Below are 25,830 nucleotides of genomic sequence, written 5' to 3'. Positions count from 1 at the left end.
TAGATAGGGAAGGAAAAAAGAAAAAGAACAAACCAATACAGTATCATGAAAAAAATTCTAAAATAAATGTATATCGTACACAGATAATTAATATTCTGCAATGATTTAGCATACCTTAATCACCACACTTCACTTATTTGAATTTAAATATTATCACACCTAAACAAGATTAAAAAAAAAAGCATCCATTGTTCTTACTGGTCTTATGAAGTTCACTACTAGCTACTAAAGGGACAGACATGCTAGAGTCATGCCTTCTAGCCATGCCTGATGTTCGTAGTGGTAAAGCCTTTTATCTGTCTCTGTTGCAGATAAAGAACGGTACAGATTGTGAATGGGTTATAAAGCAATGGACCTGGCTTCAGATCACATACCACTAAGTCTTGTTTTTCACCTGAAAAACTTTTCCCCCTCTTATTTGAGATCGTATTTTAGAAAGTTACCTTTTTTTTTTCCTTTTAATATGACCTGCTTGGTGTTAACAAATGAGAGAATTGCAAAAATACTGCATTTTTAATAACTGCTATTATACAATACCTTCCCCTCTTTTGTCTGCACAAAAATGTTTATTTTATGTTATAGAAAATATGCCAGACCTATCTTCAGATACACATTTTCCACATTCTTCTGTTAGATAAACTTTCATGAAACATATGTTTCACTCTTGTTTTGGTTTGGCAATTGCAAATGCAATTACGCTCTTGCAAAGCGGGATATAACCTTGCTACCAGTTAACAGTTCCTCTTGTCTGTTAATTCCACGAGTATAGGTTTGAGCAAGGAATATTTTGTGATATGCTGACACTGTTGAATATTTCACTAAACTGTTCTAATAATCAGCCTGAAGGTCAAAGGCACGCAAGGCATTCTGTCATGTGCACTAACAGTCTTGAAAGCTACTGGGATTGGCTTGAGAAATAATCTCTTCCCACATCTTCCTCTAGGTCTTCAGCTCAGTTAGCCTAGAGGAAACGGCTGCTAAATCTGCATTTTTTTCTGTTCATTTTATATTCTGACTGATATCTCAAGGTGTCACTTCTCCCTTCAACCGAATCTTCAGAAAAGCTGCTCCCATTGTAAAACAGAAAATTTAAATTGTTAAAGCTGCCCCTGGAAATGCTATGTGTCCTCAAAGCATCCTCATGCAGTTAAACAGGTGCTTACAAAATAAAGTTGTCATTGCCATAGTGAGAGAAATTTCTCCATGGTAAGAATAAGAATGTTCCTTTCATGTATCTATTTAAAGTAGACCCACTCTTGAATATTCAAGTAAGTGAAATCATATTCAGAGCTTGCTTTCTCCTGTCTTTCAACTCATACAAGCTCTTCTAGTTGAAGAAAAAAAATGTGGAGTTTTCTCTGACCTGCCCTCAAAGATAGAAAGGAAGATGAATTTTGGAGGTTTCCTCCCTTCTACTTTCTGGAAATTCATACACTAAGTGACCATTTCTTCAAGTCTGGTAAGTGATTCGCTAAAAATTGCAGTCCCCTGTTTTCAGTGCTCAAACCTAAGTTTGTTAGCCTGACTCAGGCTCTTTTTTTAGGAAGAGTCTGACAGGATAGTAACATAGTTACCCTCCTCATATCACCCTAAAGACAGACTTTTGCTCTTCCAGGGGAACAAAGAAACACATAAAACTGCACTGTCAGAGTAAAGGTCCAGTATCCTGTCCTTGAAAGTCACCAACATACAGATGCTTCTGAGGGATGCAGAAAAGTCTAAAAAGCAGAGCAAATATGAAATGATGTGTAGGCACTTCGAAACAGGTATGAAATGCCTTGATAAAACCTGCACAAAGCTTTATCCAGTGCTCCTGAACGCAATCCTCTATCAACTTAGAGGTATGCATGGTCTGAGTCAGTGAAATAAGGGTGAATGAAAATGAGAAGAGGCTGTGCTGCACTGAGTATCCTTTGCCATCCTAGCCTTTTGACATGTAACGTTGCACAGGATTCAAAGAAAGGAGTCTAGCCCATCATCTTATCCTCTCCCCTTGTAAGAAAGTAAGAAACAGGGCAAGCAAGAAACAAGGGCATTGTCTATTCATTCCTATGAGATACTGCATTATGTGCTCTCCCACGAAGAATTCAAGAAAGACTAGGTCTCCTCCTTATAAGGCATTTTCCCTTTTTTCTCCAATGAACAAAATCAGAGATGATAATTTCAAGTTTGCCTCAACAGCTCTCCTCCATTTTGGAAAATCACATTCTGCCAACGTGGACATGCAAGGACCGTGCAAGTGAGAAAGGGTTCATTTTCTGAAAGCTGAACACTGAGGGCTGGAACTGCAAAGTTCTTTATGACTTTAACTTCTTATTATGAAATATCATAAAACCCCATGAAATACTATTGCAACTATATTAATCAGATAGTTAAGTAGCTGATACTTTAAGAAATGTCTTTAGACATTTTCTTCATCAGGAAGCATGTACTTCGTAGGCCTCCATATCATGGGGCTAAGGCTGCCTATAGCAGTCTGCTGACAGCACAATAGGTACCTACTGTTAACAAAAAGTCCATTCATGGGTCTCGTGATCAGTGACATTCCTCTTTCATTGGCAAGTTTTGTCACCAGAGGTGGCCAGGGAAATGAAAGATTTTAGAAGATTTAATAGGGTTTTTATGTCATGCAGTGCAAACAGAAAAAAAAAATAATAAGAGTTTTCAAAGCAAATATATCTGCTTGGTTTTGTTTGGTTTTAGCATTGATGCCAACTTCTAGTGAACCCAGAAGTCAGCATTAGATTTTTATAATTTCTCCTTTTATTCTTTATGATACTGTACCTATGAAACTTTTTTGAGCATTGAATATAATGGAATTCATTTTCTATGGAGCGTCCTGATGATTTAGATTAACGTACATACAGCACTTCCCGCGCTCCCTTTCAAATGCTGTGCCACTGATTGTATGGGGTTGGCACAGTTAGTCCAAGTATTGAGCAATCACAACTATGGGTGCTGCCAGTGACAGCTGTGGCTGCTCAAAACTTCTTAACAGCCATAGCAACAAACACAAACATGTCCAGTTCTTAGCAAAATATGCAACTAGCACTTCTGTACGTATTCAGTGGTTAACAAAGTATTTGAGTAGAGCAACAAACTGAAACCCTAGTTACGGCCTCTATCTTTGCTTAGTCTCATTTTGGCTTTCTGAAGAATAAGAAAAAGAGTAGTTTCTTATTTACTTCACAGGTGTGCTAAAAACATTTTTTGTTCACATATGCCCAGGGCTGTCAGAAATGAAGATGCTACCTTAAGCTACTGTTTCTTTATTGAAAAATTGTCTATAGCTTCCACTTAGCACAAGAATTACTGAAGAGAGATCTCATTCTGAACAGCATGTTTTCAAGCACTGATATTCCTCAAGCTTCCTGAAACATGGGATGAAAATTCCATAATTTTGAGTTTGTGTTCAAAATAAGTCTTGACATTAAAAGTAAACTGTGCTTCAATTTTGCAGTCCAGCAAAGCAGGGAAGATAAAAGAACCATTTTATGAATGCATCCTTGTCCAGTCCTACTAGATTTTTATCTTCCATGCATTCAGCAGGGTAAATTGTTTTGTTACTCAGTGAGCTCATAACATTTTAATGCAACTGTAATGATATCTTCATAGCTACTTATAAAAATACTTACTTTCGTCTTTCTGCCTCAAATTTACTCAGTAGTTTTCGGAGACCACCATTCTTAAATCCTTGGAAATGGGCTGCCGGGGCTCCCACAGTGATGACATCATACAGAGCATCTGGAACAGGAACAGACAAGCACGGAGATTTGCATGTGCCTATGCCCAAGGTACGGTAACACTATGATATCTACTCTACAAGACATGAGGACAACGAGTCTGTATTATTTCCAAGGAATAATCGAGAATCTGCGTCTCAAGGAGGCCCGAGAACTAATCAATCTTTCCATACAGCCACCTGCACAACTTAGAAAGTTTACCTGATTTATTGCTACATCTAAATTATATGCCACAGTGTAGAACAATAGTCTAGCTCTGCAGTTTACAAAGCTGCCAAGTAAATTGGCCCTTTGTGTATTTCACTTTATTACCCCTTCCATTATTTAACTTGTAGTCATGTTGAGATGCACAGATTCATGCATTTTAGAGTCAAAAGAGTCCATTATGATGGAATAGTCTGACTGCCTCAATAATACAGGCTACAGAATTACAGCTAATGTTTCCTGCATCAAGCTTATGTCTTCTGGGTGAGTGAAGGCATCTCATTTAAAAAAAAAAAAAAAAAAAAAAAAAAAAAAAAAAAAGACATCTAATCTTGATTTAAAGACTTCAAGCGACAATGAATTCACTGCATTCCCACAGAAGTTGCTCCAATGATTAATCAATGCGACTAGTAAAATTCTCCAATTCTTTTCGAGTTTGCATTTGTTTAGCTTCCATTTTCAGATACAATTACCCGTTTAATGCTAAATCGAAGAGCTCTGTTCTATGACATATACTTACTTTTTACATATGCTTATAAACAAAGAGCAAGTCAGTTGTTTTCACTTAAAAAGCTACCAGAATGGGAAATAAACTATACTATTGAAATTTTTGCTGAGATGAACTGTTGTTACTCTCTGTATGTACCTGATGTCGTGACATACGTGATGAACTTTTCGTATGGATGTATGCTTACAGAAATGGAGATTAAACAGCTTTTTAAAAACAGCCTCCCATTTTGTGCCTGTGATTGATTGTCAGTGCAGAGATGAAGATTTAGTTACATCCCAAACCACGATAATTATTCCTTCAAAGTTTAAATTTACATTTGCAGAATTTACGTTTGCACTAAGCAGTACCTGTTTTGTGCCCAAACTCACTGGAGGTATAAAAATACAGGTCAGAATGCCTCATTCTTAAAATGTATTTCTAAAAGAAACCTTAGAGGATGGTTTTTTGTGAACTATTTTATTCATCAAAGAAGCTTTCCATGTAAATGAAAATCTAATCCTCTCCTAAAATAGATTTTTTCTTGCATTCTGATGACAAATATATCCCTAAAAGCAAGAACACTGTAAAAATGATTCACAGTTAATGAACTATGTTTTACTTCCAGAGCTGAACTGCAAAGCATATTTGCTCAAATTGATTTGAACTCTAATGAATTGGTGACTCTTCAATTTCCACTTAGAAGGAGAAGTGACATAATTTCATTAGCCTCAGGTGAGCTTCAAGATTCTTAAATAGCCCATTCTTTCAGGTCTTCACAGAGATTTATCCGTAATACACAATCTTAGGCTGTTAGAGCTCCATACATACTTGACAGTAAGTAGTTCTATTGCTCAAAACAATGGTGGCTTGAAATCAAAATAAGAGATGAACCCATCAGGTTAGCTAGATAATGGCTTCTGAATATGTTTACAGGTAACTCATGAAACTACATTTAAAAGACTGAAGCTTGTTGCTTTTTCCAACTGTTTTAAAAATAAATAGCAACCCTGCTTATAGCTACTTTGGGGGAATTTACGCAGAAGAAAGCTTTCATTCAACCCGTGGCCTCCTCTTAGCATGGTCCAGGAGCAGCTGTTTGAGACACAAACACACCCAGAACAGCTCAGCACCCACTCCATGCAAGCGAACATGGGAGAGTGGGATGGCAAAGAAGAAGAAAATGTCTACGACCCTGGTGATGGGCACGGGGCAGTCTCGCTCCCACTTTCCAGAGCACAGTACATTGGAAAGTGCGGCAACACTTGGGAGGAATGCCTTATGAAGGACGTGCTGTGTCAGCAGGAGTGCTCCAGTAACTCACAACCATCGTCCACTTCAAGTAGAGACTAGTGCTGACAACCCTCTACAGTGCAGGCAAAGTTTAAATTGCAGCAGAGAGTTGTAGGAGCTGTATCATATTGTCAGCATGCTCCCCCCAAATTGTTAATTAATAGATGTTAAAAAAACCCTCAGCCCTTCCTCAAATAATTACTTCAGAATTCGAAGGGAGAAAATGCAAAAGATTAGAGTGCAAGGAAATTGAGCTTTAAATCAATCATCATTTCATACTAATTATTCTCACTCAAAGATACACTCATGTCCTACCTACACAAGTGAAACACTAACACCAGTTACACACTTGCCCAAAACCAACAATTCCGTCACCATGCAGAAATAAAAACTACCTGCTCATAAAATACCTCACTACCTTCCTGAATAAAACAGAGCTTGTGCAACATGGTTACAACCACAGCAACACAGTAGAAGTTCCATAAACCTAAGGTTTATCAGACCAGTTTAAAGAACTGAGGGATTTTTATGTCAAGCACAGCTCAATCTCGAATTTGAAGCAACCTGCTTGCCTCCACAGGAGGCAGTCAGTGTCTCACACTGATGAGAAGCAAAATAAAAATCTCTTCAGCCCACCAAATTGATTTAAAACAAGCACACTTAATGTATAAACAGGGACAAAAGCAAAGCTATGGCAATATATAAATTTAACTTCTGTAGTATGATGAACAGAGCAAAACGTGGTGTTATCACATGGATGGGGTACAGTTACCCCATAATGAAATAGTATTTTTCTCAAAGCTGTTCCTACTGGAAGTTTAAATACACAGGTATTTTCTATTCCATGTCAGTACCCAATAACATCCCGAATCAAAGTTCAGTAAAAATAAACCTGTTACTGAGCATCTTGAACAAAAAAGCACATATCCATGTGCATACACACGATAGATGGGATTAAAACCTATCTTGCAGTCCCAAAATTAAGGTATCTGACAGTGCAAGGGTTAATGACAGCTTTATGGCTCATCAGCTTGTTTCATCACCACCTCTGTGAATGTTTACATGCTTCCCCCTCCTGGTTACATTCCAGGTGCCCTTTGATACATGCCAAGTGAAGCACAAGATCAGAAAGACCAACTTGATGTCAAAGTGCTGCTTACTCTGGAATGACTAGCAATTGCTACAAACTATTCAAAGTGTACGTGTCTAATACAAGACACAGCTCTTTAGTGCTCATAAAACAAAACTTATTTCGGTAAACTAAACAGATGGGACAGTGGCTATGTAATAGATACAGAAATAATTTCTCCAAAGACAAATAACAATCTTCAATTACTTTTTGTTATATTTACACTACAGTGCTACGAGAATATCCTGACCATATTGAGGAACCCATTTTGTATATAGAGAAATAAAAAGAGCTCCCCATAACTAAGGTGTCAGTCTTCCAAAAATATGTGTAGGCAGAAATTCCCTGATTTTAACACAAGTTCTCTTCTTTATTAATGTTTCACAGTCTCTAAACTTGAGTGTAACAAGAGGAGTGTTATCTAATTGTCACATCACTGAAGTGAACATTAGCTAAAGCAAAAAAGGAAAATTTTTATAATTTAAACAAAGTTCTAAGTTTAGAAGATGATTCAAACATTTATCTCTTTCTGTACCCTTTTCAATTATGGATTAACCATATGCCACAAGCAAAGTGGTTTTGGAGGAGAAAGGAGAAAATTCATTAAAAACAAAACAAAGCTCAAGTAGTGTAAAAATTGTGGGTGATTAAGTAGCATATTTCGTTCCACTTTTTTATTTAGGAAATAAATATACAGTGCCCTGTTCCCAGAGAGGTTTTCTTGGAAAGACATAAAATTAAGGTTCTGGCCACCTGTAGTCATTACAAATCTAAAAATGCTTTTGAGTTAATTAAATAAATGCGAAACATCAGCTAAATTAAAATTTCTGTTGTCATATCCTGTCACTATAAATCCCCATCTTGTTAAAATGTTTGAAGGCACTGTTGTTTAGTAAAAGTAGTAACAAAATATTGAACCAATACAGTATCTAACAGACAGAGGTGCCCATGTTCCAACTCAGAAGTGGATGGACATCAGCAGTTCACACAATAACACTCCCATAATTACTGTTTGTACTTACTGTTTTACCATGTGCTTAGATGCAGAGTGTATTTATAAGGCAAAAACCTTACAGAGTGTAATTTCCCTGTTTCTACAGTGACAGCAAATTTAATAGATATCAATTTATCAACAAATTATTCACTGCACTATGATTTGCTCCTATGAATGTACCAATATAATCTTTTATCTGTAAAAGATGCTGCTAAAACTATATGCAAGCAGCAGCAACAGAATTCTGTATTAAACAGAATCACAGAAGACATTACAGAAAATTATCCCCCTTTCCAGAAGGCATTAGAAGTTTGCAGTATTTTCAGCATAATCAGTGAGATATTTGCACTTATTTAACACTAAGCAAATGCTTACGTGGCACAGGGTAGCACTGAATAAGCTGATTTAGGCACAAGCAGCGCTGGGCTCATTAAGGCTTCCTAAGAAATAGCATACATTAAGTTTAGAAGTAATACTATCCTTAATGGAACCATGCAACTCTCATCGCCTAGGCTGGTCAGTTCATCCTGGTAATCTCTGGGAGGAAACGTATCGTGCTCCATTGCTATCTCTGGTGGCACAGCAGGTCAAAAAAAACAACCACCTTAGAAACAAGACAGCTAAGACTGGCTTTTACAATACACTGACATTACGGATCACAATGAAAAATTAAGCCGATGCCCTAAAAGGATGTGAATCTTACTGAACATTGTGCAGTGTGTCAGTATGAATCATGACGGTATTAGTTCTGCACTGCTACAACAGAATATTTTTAACCGTGCATAAGTTACCAATACATTTTAGTGAACATACATTCTGCATTTACTTATTTGTTTGAAGCATCATAGAAGCAAAATGAGCATGACACCCCTGGAATTTATTTTAAAAAAAGAACTTAAAAGAAATTGCATTAACCACTCCTTAGTTTTCCAAGATCTGCAGTCAGTATCCAAAACTTGTGGCTTCAGAAGATGAGGCAGAGAAATCCCTTGCATAGCTTTAACTTTGGACCCAATTCCTAATTTTCAGCACAGACTCAGGACTCCTGATCAAACTCAGTGACAGTATGTCTGGGTGCCAGTTTCAGAATTTGTAGAGAAATGTGGAGGACAGGCAAGCTGGTCACTTCTTTGATCTCATGATTTACGTAAGTGTGGTCCTCTGCAGACAGTACATGCTCAGCTGCTCTAGAAATATACCAAACAACATCCAAAACCAAAAGCTTGGGTTTTAGAAGCAGATGCACAGGCCTGAGAGAATGAAATCAAACCCTTCAGGAAGACAGGCAGGTTCCAGATATGTACACAAAATGAAGGCAGGATACAGAAAGCCCATTAAACAAAGTGAAAAATAAACCACTTGAAACTTGTACAGCAGTACAGATTTTTAAATAATGAATTTGGAAGCTCGATTGTGATTTTATTAAAAAACCTAAACAACCACCAAAGAAACAAAAAAACCAAGCAACAATCTACTCATACAAGAAACCCTCTGTATCAAGCCATACTGCATGGATCTTACAAACAAGCTAATGCTGTACAAACTTCACTGATTGGCAAAAAACATGCAACATGAAATGAATCTCAGAATTTTCTTTAAAAGTCACAGTGTTTCTTGTGATATTCTTTTCTCCTCAGCATTCTTCCAAATCTATGTAAGCTGAAATTACACAAAAATTTACTTAAAAAAAAAAAAAAGAAAAAAAGAAAAAATCAATTTAATGCTATTACTTTCCATGCTTTTTTTCTGTAGCATCTTTATGTCCCACTTACAAAGTTTAACAAGACTGTTGCCAGTACCCTACCATTAAGTCAAAAATTCAAAATGACCAAGATTCATCTCCCTAACTAGCATACCTTTCAGTTCTATTGTGGTTTTAAGGTTTCATCTGAAAACACGTCCACCTAACATTCATCCTTGAAACTGGATATATAAATTAAGATATTTACATCTTAAAAAGGGCTAAAATGGAAACCATACCTCTCAGTTGCAAGTTTAATTGCATTTCAAAGCATACTTTGTCATACTTAGGGAATTTCTCCACAGAATATACTTTACCTTTCAATCGAGGACTATGCACGTGCATTCTTTGCAGATGAAGATTTATTGGGATGAATTCTAATGTTTTTTCTCCTTTGCTACAGCTTGATTTGAAGGAAGAACCTGAAAAACAAAAGTTTAAAGAATCATTATCTTAAGCACCCAGCATATGTTTCGTCTTCTTTTTAATGCGAGGACAATATTCGTATGTTCGGAGACGTCTTTAATTTACTTTTAATGTGTAATTGTATATTACGAGAAGAATGGTTCGCCAACCGAGTCTCAGCATGTATCCATATTGGAAGCAACAAAGCAGCTTTTAGTTCACAGAACAATCTAATTTTTTATTCTAGGTGATAGACATTTTTTCCTGCTGTCTGAAATTGGTCTGCAGTCTGCTGGAAACAATGTCACAGTTAATGTGCATTATGTTTATTCTGCGCTAAAAACACAGGGGTAGAGAGCTATAATGTTATTACACTTTCACCAAGTAACAGTTTTTTTCTTAAAACAAAAGTATTACATTGACTAGGCTATGCATTCTTCCTAGAAAGTTCAAATAAAGAAACATAAACTAGCTTAAGAAAAGCTAGAAATTAGTTTTCTCTCAAAAAAGCCAGAATCACAAGAAGCACAATGCTCGGGGGGGGGGGGGGGAGGGGGGAATCTGGTTGCATACTTCAAAAGTATGAGATTATGAATAACTCTATGGTGGTATAAAGGAATATAATATAATTAAAGCCTGACAGTATGAAAATATAATTTACCTGGAGATATTTGATACAGCATATATATAAAATAAAAGGGTGTAGATTACAAAAGAGAGGTGGTCCTTTCTTCTCACTCAGGCAGCCCAACATTTACTTAGACCATTTTTTGAGCGCCCCATCATTTTGTCAACCATTAAACATTTGGACTAAAATTCCTCTGATTCAGATAGGATTTAAAAAGAAAAAAAAAATCTTTGGAAAGGTTCAACCTTTTCTTGCAAAAAAAAAAAAAAAAGATAAAGGAAATATTTGAAATTCTTCTTTTTGACTTGCTCAATCAAGATTTGCTAGAGGTTATCTGCTGAAACTGCCACAGACGCCAACACAAGCCTCCCAATGCAAATCACATTGCCAGAGCGCACCAATGATACTCCAGACCAACTCAGGCTGCTACCTAAGCTTAGTCACTTAAAATAATAATTTAGCAAAGAGCAAAGGTAGCAAGAAAAGCAACTGACAGGAGTCAAAGATTCAGATTTTATAGGAAACCTGGGGATGCAGGCTGAAACCTGGAGTCATTGAGGATGAGGAATAGCAGTGGGAAACGTGCATCTGGAAAGCACAGAAAGACAAAATTACGGGAGCAGTGAAGGGAACTCGAACTGTACCAGAAAAGAAATGGGAATAATGCGGGTGAGGAGATTGCAAATCATTAGGAAGGAAAACAGAAAGGGGGCAGATTATTTATAAGAATTCAGCTGAGACCAAGATCAAAGCTTAAGGAATGATAACTGGATCTGAGACAAGGAAACACTGGCAGGCTAAGAGGAGAATAAGATGACAGCAGATTAAAAGGGACCAGCAAAAGAAGAGTAGAAGGCAGAAGAGTCTGCTCTCCCTGGATTACACTTCTATCCTGAACTGGAGTAGAACACATGAAGCATTACCGAGTCTTGTTATTCCTCTTTTCAGGAAAGACCTGTGAAGCAACAATCCCTTCCTGCCCAGTGCCAGAAACATACGGGATAATAACCACCCACTGCTGTCAGCTATTCTGTATGAGAGATCCATGCAGTGGAATTAATATCTCAATCTGCGTTTGCCAGTATCATCCATATGATAAAACAATTTTTCAGTATAGTTTGCTTGCGTGTTTTTAAATAACTTGGTAAGTTGTATTTAAGGAACAAGAAAACTACATTCCATCTATTAAAATAGTAGTTGTTATTGTTGCAAGATTAAACTCTTCAAAGTTAGGAAATACCAGAATATAGACGCAACCTTCATCTGACATCCACCTGCAGAGGAACTGTGAAATAGACTTCAATGACATATTACATACTGGCTTCTTCCAGCTCATTGAATGCTTAGGGTCTTTGCTGCTCACTTTAAAAGCAGTGATTCAATATTTTGTTTCCAACTTTAACTTCGGTATCTGGATTCAAATATATTGCTCAAGCCTCCCACAAAGACAGGATTATTAATTTCCTCAAATCTGTCCACTGCATGCATCACTACAGTTTCTAAGGGCTTTACAAATATTTACAGAATAATTTTAACTGGCTGAGTAAAAGGGTTATAATTTTATCCATTCCAATGGCAAAGAATAACTTAAGGTCGAAGCATTTAAGAAACAATGCATCAATATAAGATATGGAGGATCTCATTCTACAGAGTACGCATTACAATGCAACATCACGTTCCATTTTGGAAGCACAGCTCCCACTGAGCTGAATTACATCCATAAGTACCGAGTACTTTCGCAAAACAGCTTGCATCTATTGCCAGGCTTCCAGAAAAGAAGAACACACACTAACCACTTCTGAAGTCTGACTTGCCTAGTGTCACATAGGAACTTTGTGACAGAGGCAGGGATAGTGTCCAATTCTCCAGAGCAATATTCAATTGCCTTAACCTCGATTGTCTTTTCTTCTCCTAGGGCTGGATGAATAATAGAATTTTTAGTTTGACAACTGAAATGGAAAAAAAAAAATCGGGGAGGAATATAATTTCGGGTCAAACTAAAACAAACAAAAAACGTTTCAAAGTTCTACTCCCTCCCAAAATCACCAAATCTGTGGTTTCGATTAACCTGAAATGATTTGTTTTGATGTTACCTAACCCTTTTAGATTCCTGTTATGTTTCCTTGAAACAAAAATACTTGCTATTCTCTAAAGTTCTCCCCCATTTTTGATAAAAATGTTTGCTAAAACAACTCAAATTTGAAACAGTCTTAACTTCCTTAATCCTCCATTTTCAGTAAATATGCTGCTAAGCCAAAATTGCTGTCTAACACTAATGCAGTCTCCTGATACTTTCACTCCAATCTCTCAATTTTAAAAGCAAACGAAGTGGTCTACTAACAGCCTTCTCCATTAAACTGCACAAATAGCTCAGTTGAGCATGAAGTAGGTCTCTCTCAGAAAACCCAATATGTGACCGTATAGGAGGAATGTGGAAATATTTTGGAAAAAAAATTATTTACAGATGCTATCTCCCCTTCTGTACACTGCTTACAAGAGAACAGTCCTTCCTAGCGCTGATACAAAAGGAGATCGGAGATATTTGCACCTAGATGACTTACATGGAGTTGCTCCTTCAGAATAGTTTGTGACAAGATACATGTAAAAAGCCCCTTGTTAAAGGAAAGCAATTTTTCAGTGAGTAACAAAACAAAAATGCTAAACATTTTAACATTAACCTGCTTTGGATGTACCAAGGAGGGACAGGGAGTGTCAACGAGTTAGTGCTTCCACACATCTCTGGCTGCCAACATGGTAGTGAAGCAAAGGCAGACGCAAAAGCACTCCATGGCTTTCCTAGAGGAATGTGGCCAGTTGGTCCTGTCTTAAAATAAGACTTCCCAAAATAATGACCCGACTCAGGAATTTTGCATCTAAGGCCAGATAACAGAAGCCTAATCTAGTTTAGTAAACCAACCTTGTTGAGTTCTTAAGTAGCAGTTTGCTGATCGCAAACTCAAATCCTAATTCCAAGAGGATCTGGATCTCCAGCGCAGGTGCACAGGTATTCCAGAGCACTGCAATTTTCAAGCTGTTTCAGAACAGAGAGAACTGCCTCAACCCAAACTCGGGCAATGTGCTGACTAAGATAAAGTACGAAGCCTACACAGGCTGAACTGTAAAGTAAAATCTTTTTTGGTCTGAATCACTGACAATGGGAAAATAAAGACTGTTGAAATATGTTGACCTGAAAAGTCTGAGTTAAAGTTGTACTCACATCTCTAATCTTAGCATTTTCTATCTTGTGAATACTTAAATTTCCAGTCTCTACAATGTTCTCTCAACATAATTTTTTGTGCAACTACAGTATGAAGTCAAATCTATGCCTGTCTTGCTTTCTTATCAACCACTGTAAGCTTGGTTGCTGAAGTTACAATGTGTACTGTTTATAAAGAAGAAGCATCCCATATGGGAACGGAAGAGGAACCAGGACATTCTAAAACATGCAATGGATTTTATCCACATCCATCCTATTCCTTTGGGGGAAAAAACAAACAAACAACAAAAAAAACCACAGTAGGCACAAACTTCTGAAAATTGTATGCAGGGAGATTAATCTTTGCTTCACAGAGAATTGTAATTACTTTTTGCAAATGATCTAGGAAGAGAAAAATCTGGTTAAAGTCAAGTAATGGACAGCAGAAGAATATAAGAATTTGTTCTAGAGTTTGTTTTACTTTGGGCAGTCAAATCCTAGATTGCCTACAGGATCAAAACACAGATTTGAGGTTTTAGCCTAGCTCTACATATGTATACACGATAAATCCCCCCCCCACCTTTATATTTATAACTTAAAAATGTTAGACCTCTATGGAACAACTTTACAGGGACACTCAGTACTCAGAGGATTTATCATCTAATTTAATTTGTGATTTAATAATAATAATAACCCTGCTATAGTGCAGGGTTAAAAGCAAATATTGTCTTCATTAGAAGGACTGTGCTATTATTTGGCTTTAGAATGTGCATGTATCCCACTGATCATGATAAAATAAGTTTTTGAATGTTAGAGTAACTTTTCACACAAGATGTAAAATCAGGGGTTTTCCAAGTATAAACAAGTATCTTACCAGCACCATATTAGCAACGGGGGAAAAAAAGGGTTGTCGAAGAAATGAGATTTACCTATGTACCTGAGTATTGACCTCCAAATTAACACCTCCACGTTATTTCTCATCTTCACTACAATTAATAGGTTGCTTTGGTTTTCTGCTTTGTTTTGTTTTTGGAAGAATGTTCCTACTCTTTTTTATATGTGCTGGTTCTGTCCTCCTCAATAATCTCAGGTTTACTGGTCCACTGTAGTTCTCTCAAACCACCGTTAAGACAGGTCATTTAACATCACCAACCCTTTTCAAATTCACCTGGCATAATACAGGCTTTGCAGGATTTATGCTTAATAGATTACATTGTCTTTTTTTTTTTTTAAATCTCAAAAGTTCATTTCAATATTTTTCTGCGAGTGATAATTATTGCGTTGATTCCTTCATGATCTGCATTTGTTACCTTGCATACGATACTTTACGGAGTGCTTTCAAAATATAATTAGCAAAGCATTAAAACTATATATATATATATTAGCTAAACCACAGAAACATAGGAAGTGTCATATTGGATCAGCAGGTAGTCTGCCAAAATCAGAACTGGAATAATCTGATGATGGTAAATAATCATAAATACAAGAAATTCCACTTTTGCAACCAAAATGCAAATTTTTATACAACATTTAGTGTAACAGATGAGCTTTTTTTCCCACACACATATAAGCAGGTGATCAACTGCTCCCAAAATGCTTAGTTTCAGTTAGAGACGGGATTTTGTTCATACACTAGAACAGGATTTCTCTTTTTCTGTGATGAAGCAAGCTATCCCAGAGCAATTTGGAATGAGAAATACCATGCTCAGTCCTGTATTAGATGATGATGGATAAATGAGAGAAGTATAGTTTTAATGCCTATTTTGGAGGGAAAGACTTGTCTCACCTACTAAATGCAGCAGATTCATTATAATAAAAGTAAACGCGCCCAATTCTCTATAAGAAATTATTTTGCTATGCATTTTAGTTGTATATTGAACTAAAACCTGATTGCTCCATTACTCAGTATACACACACACACACAAAGTTTTTTTTGGTCTATGGAGAAAGCTAGAAATAACTAAGAAAATACTGCAAATTCTCCCTAAATATATATCAGATATTTCAAAAGATGTTATCATCATTTATACTTCTATTTTTTACAAATATTCATAACCATAATGTATACCTTTTCCAGAAATATTCTAGGTTGCAAACTTATGTATATGTAACACAATGCACAGTGTTTACTTCTGACATGCACTGCAAGGCCTACACACACACAATTGTGGGAGTAAGGCCACAGTGGGAACATCTAATGGTGAGAATACAGAGCAAAACAGCATATGCAAGCAATAATGGCAGCATGGTCATCGAAAACACATATTTGAGATGGGGACTGTGAGGACTGGGGTTAGAAATCTGACACCAGTAAGAAAACAGCAACAACAAGAAGGCTTTTGTAGTAATTCAGAACAAATGTGCCCATTTCCTTCCAGAACATCTCAAAAACTGGTGGGGTGCACCAGCAGGAAGAGGCAGAAAGGCATGCTATGAACAGACAGAAATTTTTGTTTGCTCAAAATGCAGTGTTGTTCAAGAAATAATTCCAATAGTCTCACGAAATAGAAAAGAATTATCATAAGTTCCTTGAATGATTTGTGAACAATCAAAAGAAAAGAAATTCCAAAGAAGAAATAATTTGTTCTGCAGTTTTTTCTTGTTCTTTTGATGAGCAAGAATTACTACAGGAGGAAAAGACCAGCTGCCTTTTCTGCACATTTGTCACTGATGCTGTCTTATTCCACTGGCATGCAAACACTACGATACATTACAGTCCCTGACCACAGGACTCTGGCAGATATTAACTAAACAAGCACCCAGCGCACATCAGAATAGAAGACCACCGTCACCACATGCAGAAAAGCAAGGCGGTACATACTGCTACTTCTGGACTGAGGACAGACTGCCCATCCCATATTAATTCTGTGATTTTCTGGCACAACGTGGGCAATGACAACTACTACACTAAGATATGCAAAGCATAACTAGATCCCGTAGGCTGTTAAATGTAACTTAAGTTTCAAGAAAACTACCTCTAAGGCTGGTTTCAATTGGCAGATGGTATTCAATGCTAACAGAGCAGTGAATTCAAGGGAACTTGCAATTAAAACACCCCCCCAGACTTTTCCAATTTTTTTTGGCTGCTGTGTAACCATGTGCCACGTTAAGTGTGAAGAACTGATGGAATGCATGAAAAAAAATTAGAAGAGGAAATAGGGCACCTGTGAGTATTTCAGAAATACAACGATTACAAATATTTCATTTTTATGTGTTTAATTCTGCTGAATACGCCACTATTTAATAACAACCAGTCTAGTTAATTTTTAACTGCTCCAGAAGAGGAGAGGCTACTTTCATACCTGTATGCTTCCCAAGCTCTGCAAGAGTATCCTGGTACATGCTCAACATCTGATCACAGTGAGCAATAACACTTCTGCGCATATTGTCCCAGTGAGGAGCAAGTTCTCCCAAGTCTTTAAGTTCCTGATTCCTGGATCAAAAGGCAGAAAGAGAAGGCACTAATTAACTCATTAATCCATTAACACTCATCCAAATTAATCCAATTAATCAAAACATAGTTTGTTAGAAAACGTCAAAAGCACTGTCTAATTGAAATAAAATCTGTTTTCATGATGCTTGTAAAATCTGCTGATTTCAGCTCTGTTATTCAGCCACACAATAAAGAATGTCAAATCAGTGAATAATACAGTAATTTGTGTTCAAAACTCATGTGGTACAAATATAACGGCCTGCAAACTGAAATATTATTTCTTCCCTGGAGGTAGGAAGTCTTCCAGGCTCCAGAGAGCTGCATTCACAGCTAGTAACTTTTTCTGAAGAAATATTAAACACTCTTGTAAAGAATACAAAGTTTGTTCCAACGCTTGCAGCGTAGCTGTTTTGATACACACTACTCTTTGGATACTTTCATACACATCAGAAAGGGAGTACTAGCAGTGTTTCTACAAATGTCAGTTTAACCAACACACCAGCCATCACCACATTTCTTTAGCTTTAAAAGCAAAACAAAACACACAAACCAAAAAAAACCCACCAGTCCCCTAAAACTTAATCTTCAGCCTCACAGCTGTGCTCATCAGGTCAAAACAGCAGTGTTATGGTAACCAAACATGTCATTGAAAATCCAAAAGGAAATCCTTTAGCAAATTATCAGTTTTCCTGTACACTCTTGAGAGCTGACCTGCGTGAAATAGAGATCACTTTAATTTCCTACACAAACAAGCATAGTTACAGTACACTGGCTTTCCATTTGTTTTCCCCACTTGCAAAGTAAGTTCATCCTATATCTATCCCAGAGGCACTCTGGGGGACCTGCTTTTAACGAAACTGAAAATGCAATATCTTGAGTCTTCACTTAGAATTGTTCAGGAGAAAACTTGCGCAACACAACCAACTAGTTTTCCTCATTTTCCTCAAAGTATCAAGCAGACTGTTTCACTGCAATTCTTGGAAGTCTCAAAAAAGACTTCTAGAGGACAGCCCTCGCATATAGGAAAATTACTGAAGAAAAAGGGAAAACGGGGGAGAGGGGGTAGAAAGGGGGAGAAAAAGACCAATGAGACCGCAGCACAGGAACATAGAGCTACACTTGCCGCAACAGTTCTGACCACCAGCCAAAAAGTTTTAAAATTATTTCTCAAACAGAAAAGCCCCACACTGATACACTGATGTTTTCCCCATCATTATTAGTTTTGCATTAGAGTGAACAGTATTAGAATAAGCTATAAAAGCATAATTCTGCTCCTGGTTAATACGACAACCAAAATCAAACAGATTGCACTGGAAGTAGAATTAAGGCATTTTGTTTATACACGTCCTTGAAAGGAATCAAATGGAAACAAAGATTACAATACATGAACTCGTAGGGAGCTTACTAAGGATGTATGATTACTTTTTTTCCATTTTGTTCAACCTGAAGAGAACAGAAATAGATGAAACAGTTCAACTTTCCTCCATCTGGCCAACTGGCAATGCTGTAGCATAAGAATAATCAGCAGTCAGAGGACAAAACCACCATTTTCAACCACCATTTTTCTGGCAAGATTTTAGCAGCTTAAAATGAGACATCCCATTAAAGGAAAATCTCAGGGCTTCCTCCTAAGAAAAGCTCGTAAAATTTGGCAGGGTATACAATTTTATTATTTGTGGTGAAGGTATTTTGGCCTTTAATATTTGTTGTCTTGTTTAATAGTTTTAGGAACAATGTTTGGACCTGGCTGAGCTCCAAAACTTTACTGCTCCTCCTGTACAGGAATACAGTATTCTGCAGAGACTGGAGAAATACTGCACAGGGAGAAGTGGGCACATCAATACGCCACATCCAGAGCCCTCTATCCCATGGAAAACCCACTGTTGGGGCTCTGCTCCCCTGCCTCTATCTAAGCCCACTCCTGGAGCTGTTGGTCCCATGCTCAAGCCAAGCAATAGCAGGAGTAGAAACCCCTAATCTCAGACTAAATATCCAACCAAAACCCAAAAGTGGTTTAACTGGCTGACTATGAGTTAACTCCATTGACACCACCAGCAACGGGAAGGGAAAGCTCAAATCCCACCATACTAACTTTAACATGTTTTCAAGGAGTGTCAAATCCTGCTCTTATCGTTGTCGACAAGGCTTGTATTTGTTTCATCTCAGAAACACATACACATCACTGCAGTCAAAATACAGCCACCAGTATGTCACAAAAAGACACATCTTATCTGCAAGGTTTTAATAAAGTAAACGTGCAGTTTTCTAGTAACCTAGAGCACATATAGCATGGAAACTTCAAATATTACCTTTTCTAAATTTATTTTCATTTAAAAATACAGTAAAATCAAAACCATAAGATAACAGGATTCTATGGCATAGACCTTATTCCTCCAAAACCAGCCTTCTTGCACATTTTATATCTTTTTTTCAAATGCAAATATATCACACACAGGATTTAGATACTATTTGTGTCTTGTTATTTCTTACTCTTTGTCACTGCTGCTGTTGACTCAGTGCAACACTGCGTTATGGCTGAAAAAAGAATTATCTTTCCTATATCTAAGCTCCATCAACAATATTCCATAGTACCAAGCTTTATTATCATTATCATGAAGGGCCCCTCCCAAAAGTAAACAAACAGATTGAAGAAACATAATATTTTTCAAATTTGGAAGTTTCTAGTTCATACCAATACCCACACCAACAATCTTAAAAAAAATCATTGTTGTTTTAATAATACTATAATACTTATACCAGAACTTATTTCATTGAATAACTTTAAAAACACACTTCAACCAGTAATCATGTCAAACAACAATTGTGCTATAAACAAAAAGCAATATTTATTATATACATTGGTTCTACAGAGCACAAATTGGTTACTGATTCACCTTTTCCGTGCAGCCATGGAATTTTGAGTAGCTTGTCAACAGAGCAGTAAGCTTAGAGCAAACTCAATATTGTTAGAATAGAGCTATTTATCATCTCCAAATCCCCTCTCAAAGTCTTTTCCAGGTAATTGCACTCATCACCATGACAGATCCTGTGCTCAGCATCAACTTCAACCCTTCTTACAGAATCAAATCCAAGCTTTGTCTGCATCTTGCTGTTCAGCCCCTCAAACTGTCTCCTGGATAGTCTTTTCTGTCAGTGCACAACGGAAACTCCCACCCAGGAGCGCGTCTCAACTTTCATTGTCTCCTGCCTTGATTACTTCAATGTCTTCCTTGGTGGCCTTGACATAATCTTGCCCCATTTGTATCTATCCAGGATGTGGATGTAAACAGTCTGTCCCATTCCTCCTGCTCCACTTCAAACATGGGCTAAATAGCTTATTTTTAAGCCTTTCTCAGGTACTTTGTTTTGCACATCCATTCTTTCCTTTAGTAGGCTAATTATGCCGGCTTTCACTGAGCACTTCGCATTATGGCTGGAAGCAGTTCCTCATTAAAAAAAAAATAAAATCTACCTGTTACCCTTTCTTCAAAACCCTTTTCTGCCATTATGGCACAAAAATTCAATATTGGATCCTGATCTGCTAAAAGCACTATATACCACGCCGATCATTAGTATAAAGATTAATGATCATTGATGCTAACACAACACAATTTTAAAGAGATGAAAAATTCTAAGAGTAAGTTATGAGACTCCTCAGGATCCCACAGCACTATTAGAAATGTCATGAACCTTCATTTCAGGCTCCTACTTAAAAACCAAAAACTTTTTAACTCGGAATGACTTACTGATATACATAGCTACAATTTGTGGGCACTTTGCCCTTTAGGGAACTTGAGCTTTACCCAGCCTTCCCCTGCTGACAGAAAGTACAGTCACCGCGCAAGCTGTTACACTGGTATGGCAGGATGGTTTGGGAGGATCTGTGCCTGGACTGAAATACCTGTGTTTTATGAACAACTACATCAGGGCAACCAGAGATGTGTTAACACTACATGACTGGAAAGATTTCTGAGATGACTAGCAATTAAATACTGTTGCCAGACTCGAAGTAAAATTACACGCAATTTTTTTTTTCCAAGAAAATGTTCAATGAAGCCCATTATCAAATGACGGCTGAGCACCCAAGGCTCAGATTAATATTCTGCCTTTTGATTTATCAACTCATGCTTTTCTTTTATTTTTTATTTTTAAGAACACCTTAGGTGCATTATTATAGTAAACTACTAAAAGTACCTGGAAGAGGCACCAAGAATTTACTGTATTATTCATACTGATAATTTCTACTTAAACAATCTGCTTTGCGCCATGCACTCTAATGACCATAGTAACAGAAAAAGTCTCTTTCTCATCACTTTGGATATAAGGATATAGGAACAGCTTAGAAGTCTAAAGGAAACATATTCAATGCTGAAAATGGAAAATACTGAATTCTGTAAGGAGTATTGAACGAGTGGTATGCATCATGTTCAAAAATTACTTGAAGAAAGTCCTAATGCTGAAATCATGTTCCCAATGAACGTGTTTTTCCAAAACTATCACTAGATTCAACAGTCCAGACACCATGGTGGAAAGCACAGTGAAAACCTGTGGTCAGTGACAATAAAAGGAAAATAAAGCAAAAACCAGCAGCAAGATAGTAAGTTGAGCAAGATGAGTCAGAAGCGGGCATTCCCTCAAAGAACTCTTTTGGATCTGATTATTCTGTCTCAGAAAAGGGAACAACAGGAATAGCCATTTGCATCATTAAGGACACAGCAGAAATCTTCACAAATTGAAAGATGAGGTTGAAAAGATCAGTCTATTTCTATAAAGAAGAGATAATTAAGAGGATATGTGATAAAAGCACATAAACCACAAATGCTGTATGAAGACAAAAGTAGTAACTCTTGATTCATTCAGCTTCAAAAATCCAGTGATGCGATTCCCAGTGAAGCAAACACAACCAATTCAAAATCGAAAAAAAGAAGTGCTTTTTGCCTCCACCAAGCAAAATTAGCTTCCGAAATCCACTTTCACAAAACATCAGAAGCAAACTGCTTAGCAGGATTCAAAACAAGATGAGACATTTCTGCAGATTATATTTGCAAAAGTTTTATAATATTATAAAGGCGACAGAGCTCTGCATATTCATCAAACAGGAGCTCTGAAGTAAATATAAACCATAAGCTTTGGGGCATGACTCAACCATCCATAAGTAAAGGAAGCTTCTAAGCTTCCTTCTAAGGAAAGGAGCACAGGAATTATTTTTCCTAACAAATTTACTTTAAAGCGTACATGTTTATGGATAACCATTTCATCTTTTTTTTTTGTAGAACAGAAGCAGATAAAATTACTCTCATTTTTCTTTACCACAACTTATGGTCCTGTCATATACAGGCAGTAACACACCGAAACAATACAACATTCTCTCTAGAAATAAAAGAATCGTGGCCTTTTTGCCATATTGTTTCTAGAACAGACAAATAATTACTAAGGAGGATTTAATCCCTTCTGGGGAAGTTACCACAAAAATGAATAAAAGGATGTTTTTCTTTCTTTCCTAATAGTTTTCATTTAGAACCTCTTGAAAACAGTTGCTGTTTTTCTATTCTTACAGAATTTCCCAAAACTATTTCAGGTTCTGGTAAGCCTGACCTGACAAGTAGCTAAGAACTAAAATGTAGGTTGTGCCTACCTTCTGCATTCCTTAAAGATTTGTTTAAAAAAACCAACCGAACAACCAAAAAAACCAAAAAACAAACAAACCACCCAAAAAACCCAAACCACCAAGCACATCAAAAATATTTTAAAACCTGTTTCTTCTGTGCATATGTGGAAAAGAAACTGGGATTTGCAAAGGTTTGAGAATATTTTATACTGTTCCTGAGAGCTGGAGTTTCTAAGTTCATTTTGCACTTCTATTCACCACCATCCCCTTTTTATTACCCAAAAGTGTAGACAATATATAACCTAAATTAAACCCATTTCTTCATTCCTGCCTTAAAACTCTTTTCCTTCCTTTGATATTTTATTACCTGGGTTTATCTCTGAAAGACTCAAGATCTTCAAACAGCGTGATCACTTGAGGTTAATTCTATGATTCACATTTCATAGCAGAGGATAATTTCTCCTGCATCACACGATTGCAAAGAGTCTCAAATCCAGTAATACTCAGAATGGCATCTGTGGCATTTACACTTTAATCCTAAATTGTATTTTAGTAACTAGAAATGGTGTACAGAATTGTTTTAGAATTGTTTTTTTGTTTGGTTGTTTTTTAAATTTTACTGTTTCATCAGAAAACAATGGAATCAGCTTAAGACAATGTTGCTTCAGCTCTATGAGATAAGCAAAACCACTTTACTCTCATAGTTTTTATTTATAACTTCATTTTTTTTTTCTTTCAGGTTGAAATCATGTATGTCGCAAGATTAATCACATTGTTAATTGCATGATTACTCAAGCATTTGAACAGTTTTGTGGGTTTCTGTTTCCTTGTTTCCCCAATTTATGAGTCAGAGTGCCTCATTCAAAAGAAACAGTGAGGATCTTTATGACACGAGCAACATAAAAAAATTGTACAAAGCTTTTTTAATCACCTTAATGCCTTAACACCTCTAATTTATATTCTCTGCACCCCCATTGACATGAAGTGACAAAATTACACTCAACTTAGTGCTATTACAACCACAGGTAATACTGGTAAGTGCAAAATCTCTAGTTAACAACATAAAAATTCAAATGCTTTTTGTGGTGACAGAATTTAGTGTGTTAAAATAATTGTAATCTTGAGAAGATGATTTTTTTTGCTTTAGTTTTGTATCGTCCTTCACTATAATGTGGGAGGCTCTAAGACAACCTAGGGGTTATATCATTAGCCCAATATGGACTTCTTTGAGACTGGGCATGCTGTGCACAAATATAACATCTGGAAATTTTAGCAGCCAGTCTCTGAGAGGCATTGCTGACTGGTACAGAATGACTTTCTGGAGTGTTAATGTCTGGGTGGATTTTGCAGAAGACAAGAACAAAAATCCCTCTCTGACAGGACAGTCAGTATGTAAGTTAACATTTTATAGCTTTCAGCACTGCTGAATAATAGGTAATGTTATGTAGAGGTAACTATCACAAAACAAATCAGGTAATGTTACTCCGTTCCAGTGCACTACAACTGTAAACACCCAATAACAAAGTGAAGCCCAGCAAATTTCACTTCACTAGGCTGACATGAAAACTCCTTAGACTTTCACAGACGCCACCTTTTCCAAAATTAGTTATGAACAGCAGAATCAAAAGTACAGAGAATTATGTAGTGTTCAGACATTACAATATACTTTATCCTTTAGTTTATAAATTAATGGTTTTTAAACTGATCATGTTTGAGGGGGGCAATTGTCTAAACACTACTCACAAAAATTCAAGTTACCTTTACATTTACATACTTGTATTCCTCTATGCAGTAACTGATGGAGAATAAGAGGAGAAAGGTTTGGTACCCTTTTTGATCCACAGTGGGGTAAATAATGCATATGCATGTATTGGAGCTACGTTCTACTGACACGTTTGGAGATGTTTTAAGTGTTGAAAAAATTACTTCTGTGAACATTTGTGCTAGGTAGTTACTTGAAGTAAGGTTCTAAAAGTCCTTAAGTGGATAGCATGTTAACAGTGGCCATCTAAATGCGGTTGGTTCAAACAGCTTCAAGTGTCACGGTAAGTTTACTCGGAATAACTTTTTTTATGCTGTTACCTCTATCAATATAATGTTCTTGCAGTGCAACTGCTCAAAAATAAGTCATGTGAAAAACAACATGCAGAGGTCCAGAAAAATCAAAGCCTACTCCCAAAACATGGCATTTCTGCCTGGGTCTCCATTTGTCTACTGAAGTTGTGTATTAAAAGGTAGTAGAAAAACATACATCTTTCAGAAAGTCTGAACTTTGTCCTCATTCTGTTATGTTACAAGAAAGAAATGAGACAACAGACAAACAGCATAGATTTGCACAAGAAAAGGCTACTGGAGGTGGGACAGGACAGCCCTTCCTGATGCAGGAGGAAAGCTTGAGCGTGCTTCGTACTCTGGAGAGAGGGTTCAAGGAAAGTTCAGCAATTTATCCTTGAAATTCGTTTATGGATTGTGACCACAAACGCCATGGGCCAAAATCAGCCATAAGTAGGTGGAATTCCCTTTCAGCCGAAGCCGAGTTTCGTTCCAAGGGACTCAAAAGAGCTTTAGTGGCAAATCTGAAAGACACGTGTACTGCAACTTCTACTACAGTCTCCTAATTCTCTTGCTGCGCTGATCTAGTGCAACACAAGTTACATCTACAACCACAAGCTTAGATTACATGGGTCAACCAACTTCCTGAACAATTATTGTCAACTACTAAGTCTTTTTTATAATCAGTAGGTTTAAAGAACTATTTGGCTAATCTTGCACAATAGATGCAAAATATCTGGACAAGATTTGTGTACAGAAATATTAAAAACAGGGGAAAGGACTCACTGAAAAACCTTGAGGAGGAAAAAGAAATAATTTCTTAATGAAAACCAGCAAAGCAGACTGTATGACCCTTATTAGAACAATAAAAATGACCGTATAGCTCCTATTAAAGCTTCTCCCAAGGAGGTTTGAAG

The 25,830-nt window shown here is 36.9% G+C and overlaps 1 protein-coding gene across 5 annotated transcripts in view; it reads right to left on the bottom strand.

Annotated features, from left to right (window-relative positions):
- The window catches only part of INPP4B (inositol polyphosphate-4-phosphatase type II B), a 296,620-nt gene that overhangs the window by 88,462 nt on the left and 182,328 nt on the right, over nt 1–25,830 (bottom strand). For all 5 annotated transcript variants that reach the window (XM_087736750.1, XM_087736748.1, XM_009468757.2 and 2 more), the window contains 3 exons: nt 17,123–17,253; nt 9,909–10,013; nt 3,636–3,744 (listed from right to left, as the gene is read on the bottom strand). In XM_087736750.1, the coding sequence (XP_087592876.1) occupies nt 3,636–3,744; nt 9,909–10,013; nt 17,123–17,253 (345 nt within the window). The remainder of the gene's footprint in view (nt 1–3,635; nt 3,745–9,908; nt 10,014–17,122; nt 17,254–25,830) is intronic.

Source organism: Nipponia nippon, unplaced genomic scaffold, assembly GCF_047370975.1.
Source record: "Nipponia nippon isolate SJK-2023a ecotype South Korea unplaced genomic scaffold, ASM4737097v1 scaffold_6, whole genome shotgun sequence".
Taxonomy (NCBI): Eukaryota; Metazoa; Chordata; class Aves; order Pelecaniformes; family Threskiornithidae; genus Nipponia; species Nipponia nippon.
This window is presented reverse-complemented; position numbering and strand designations above follow the sequence as displayed.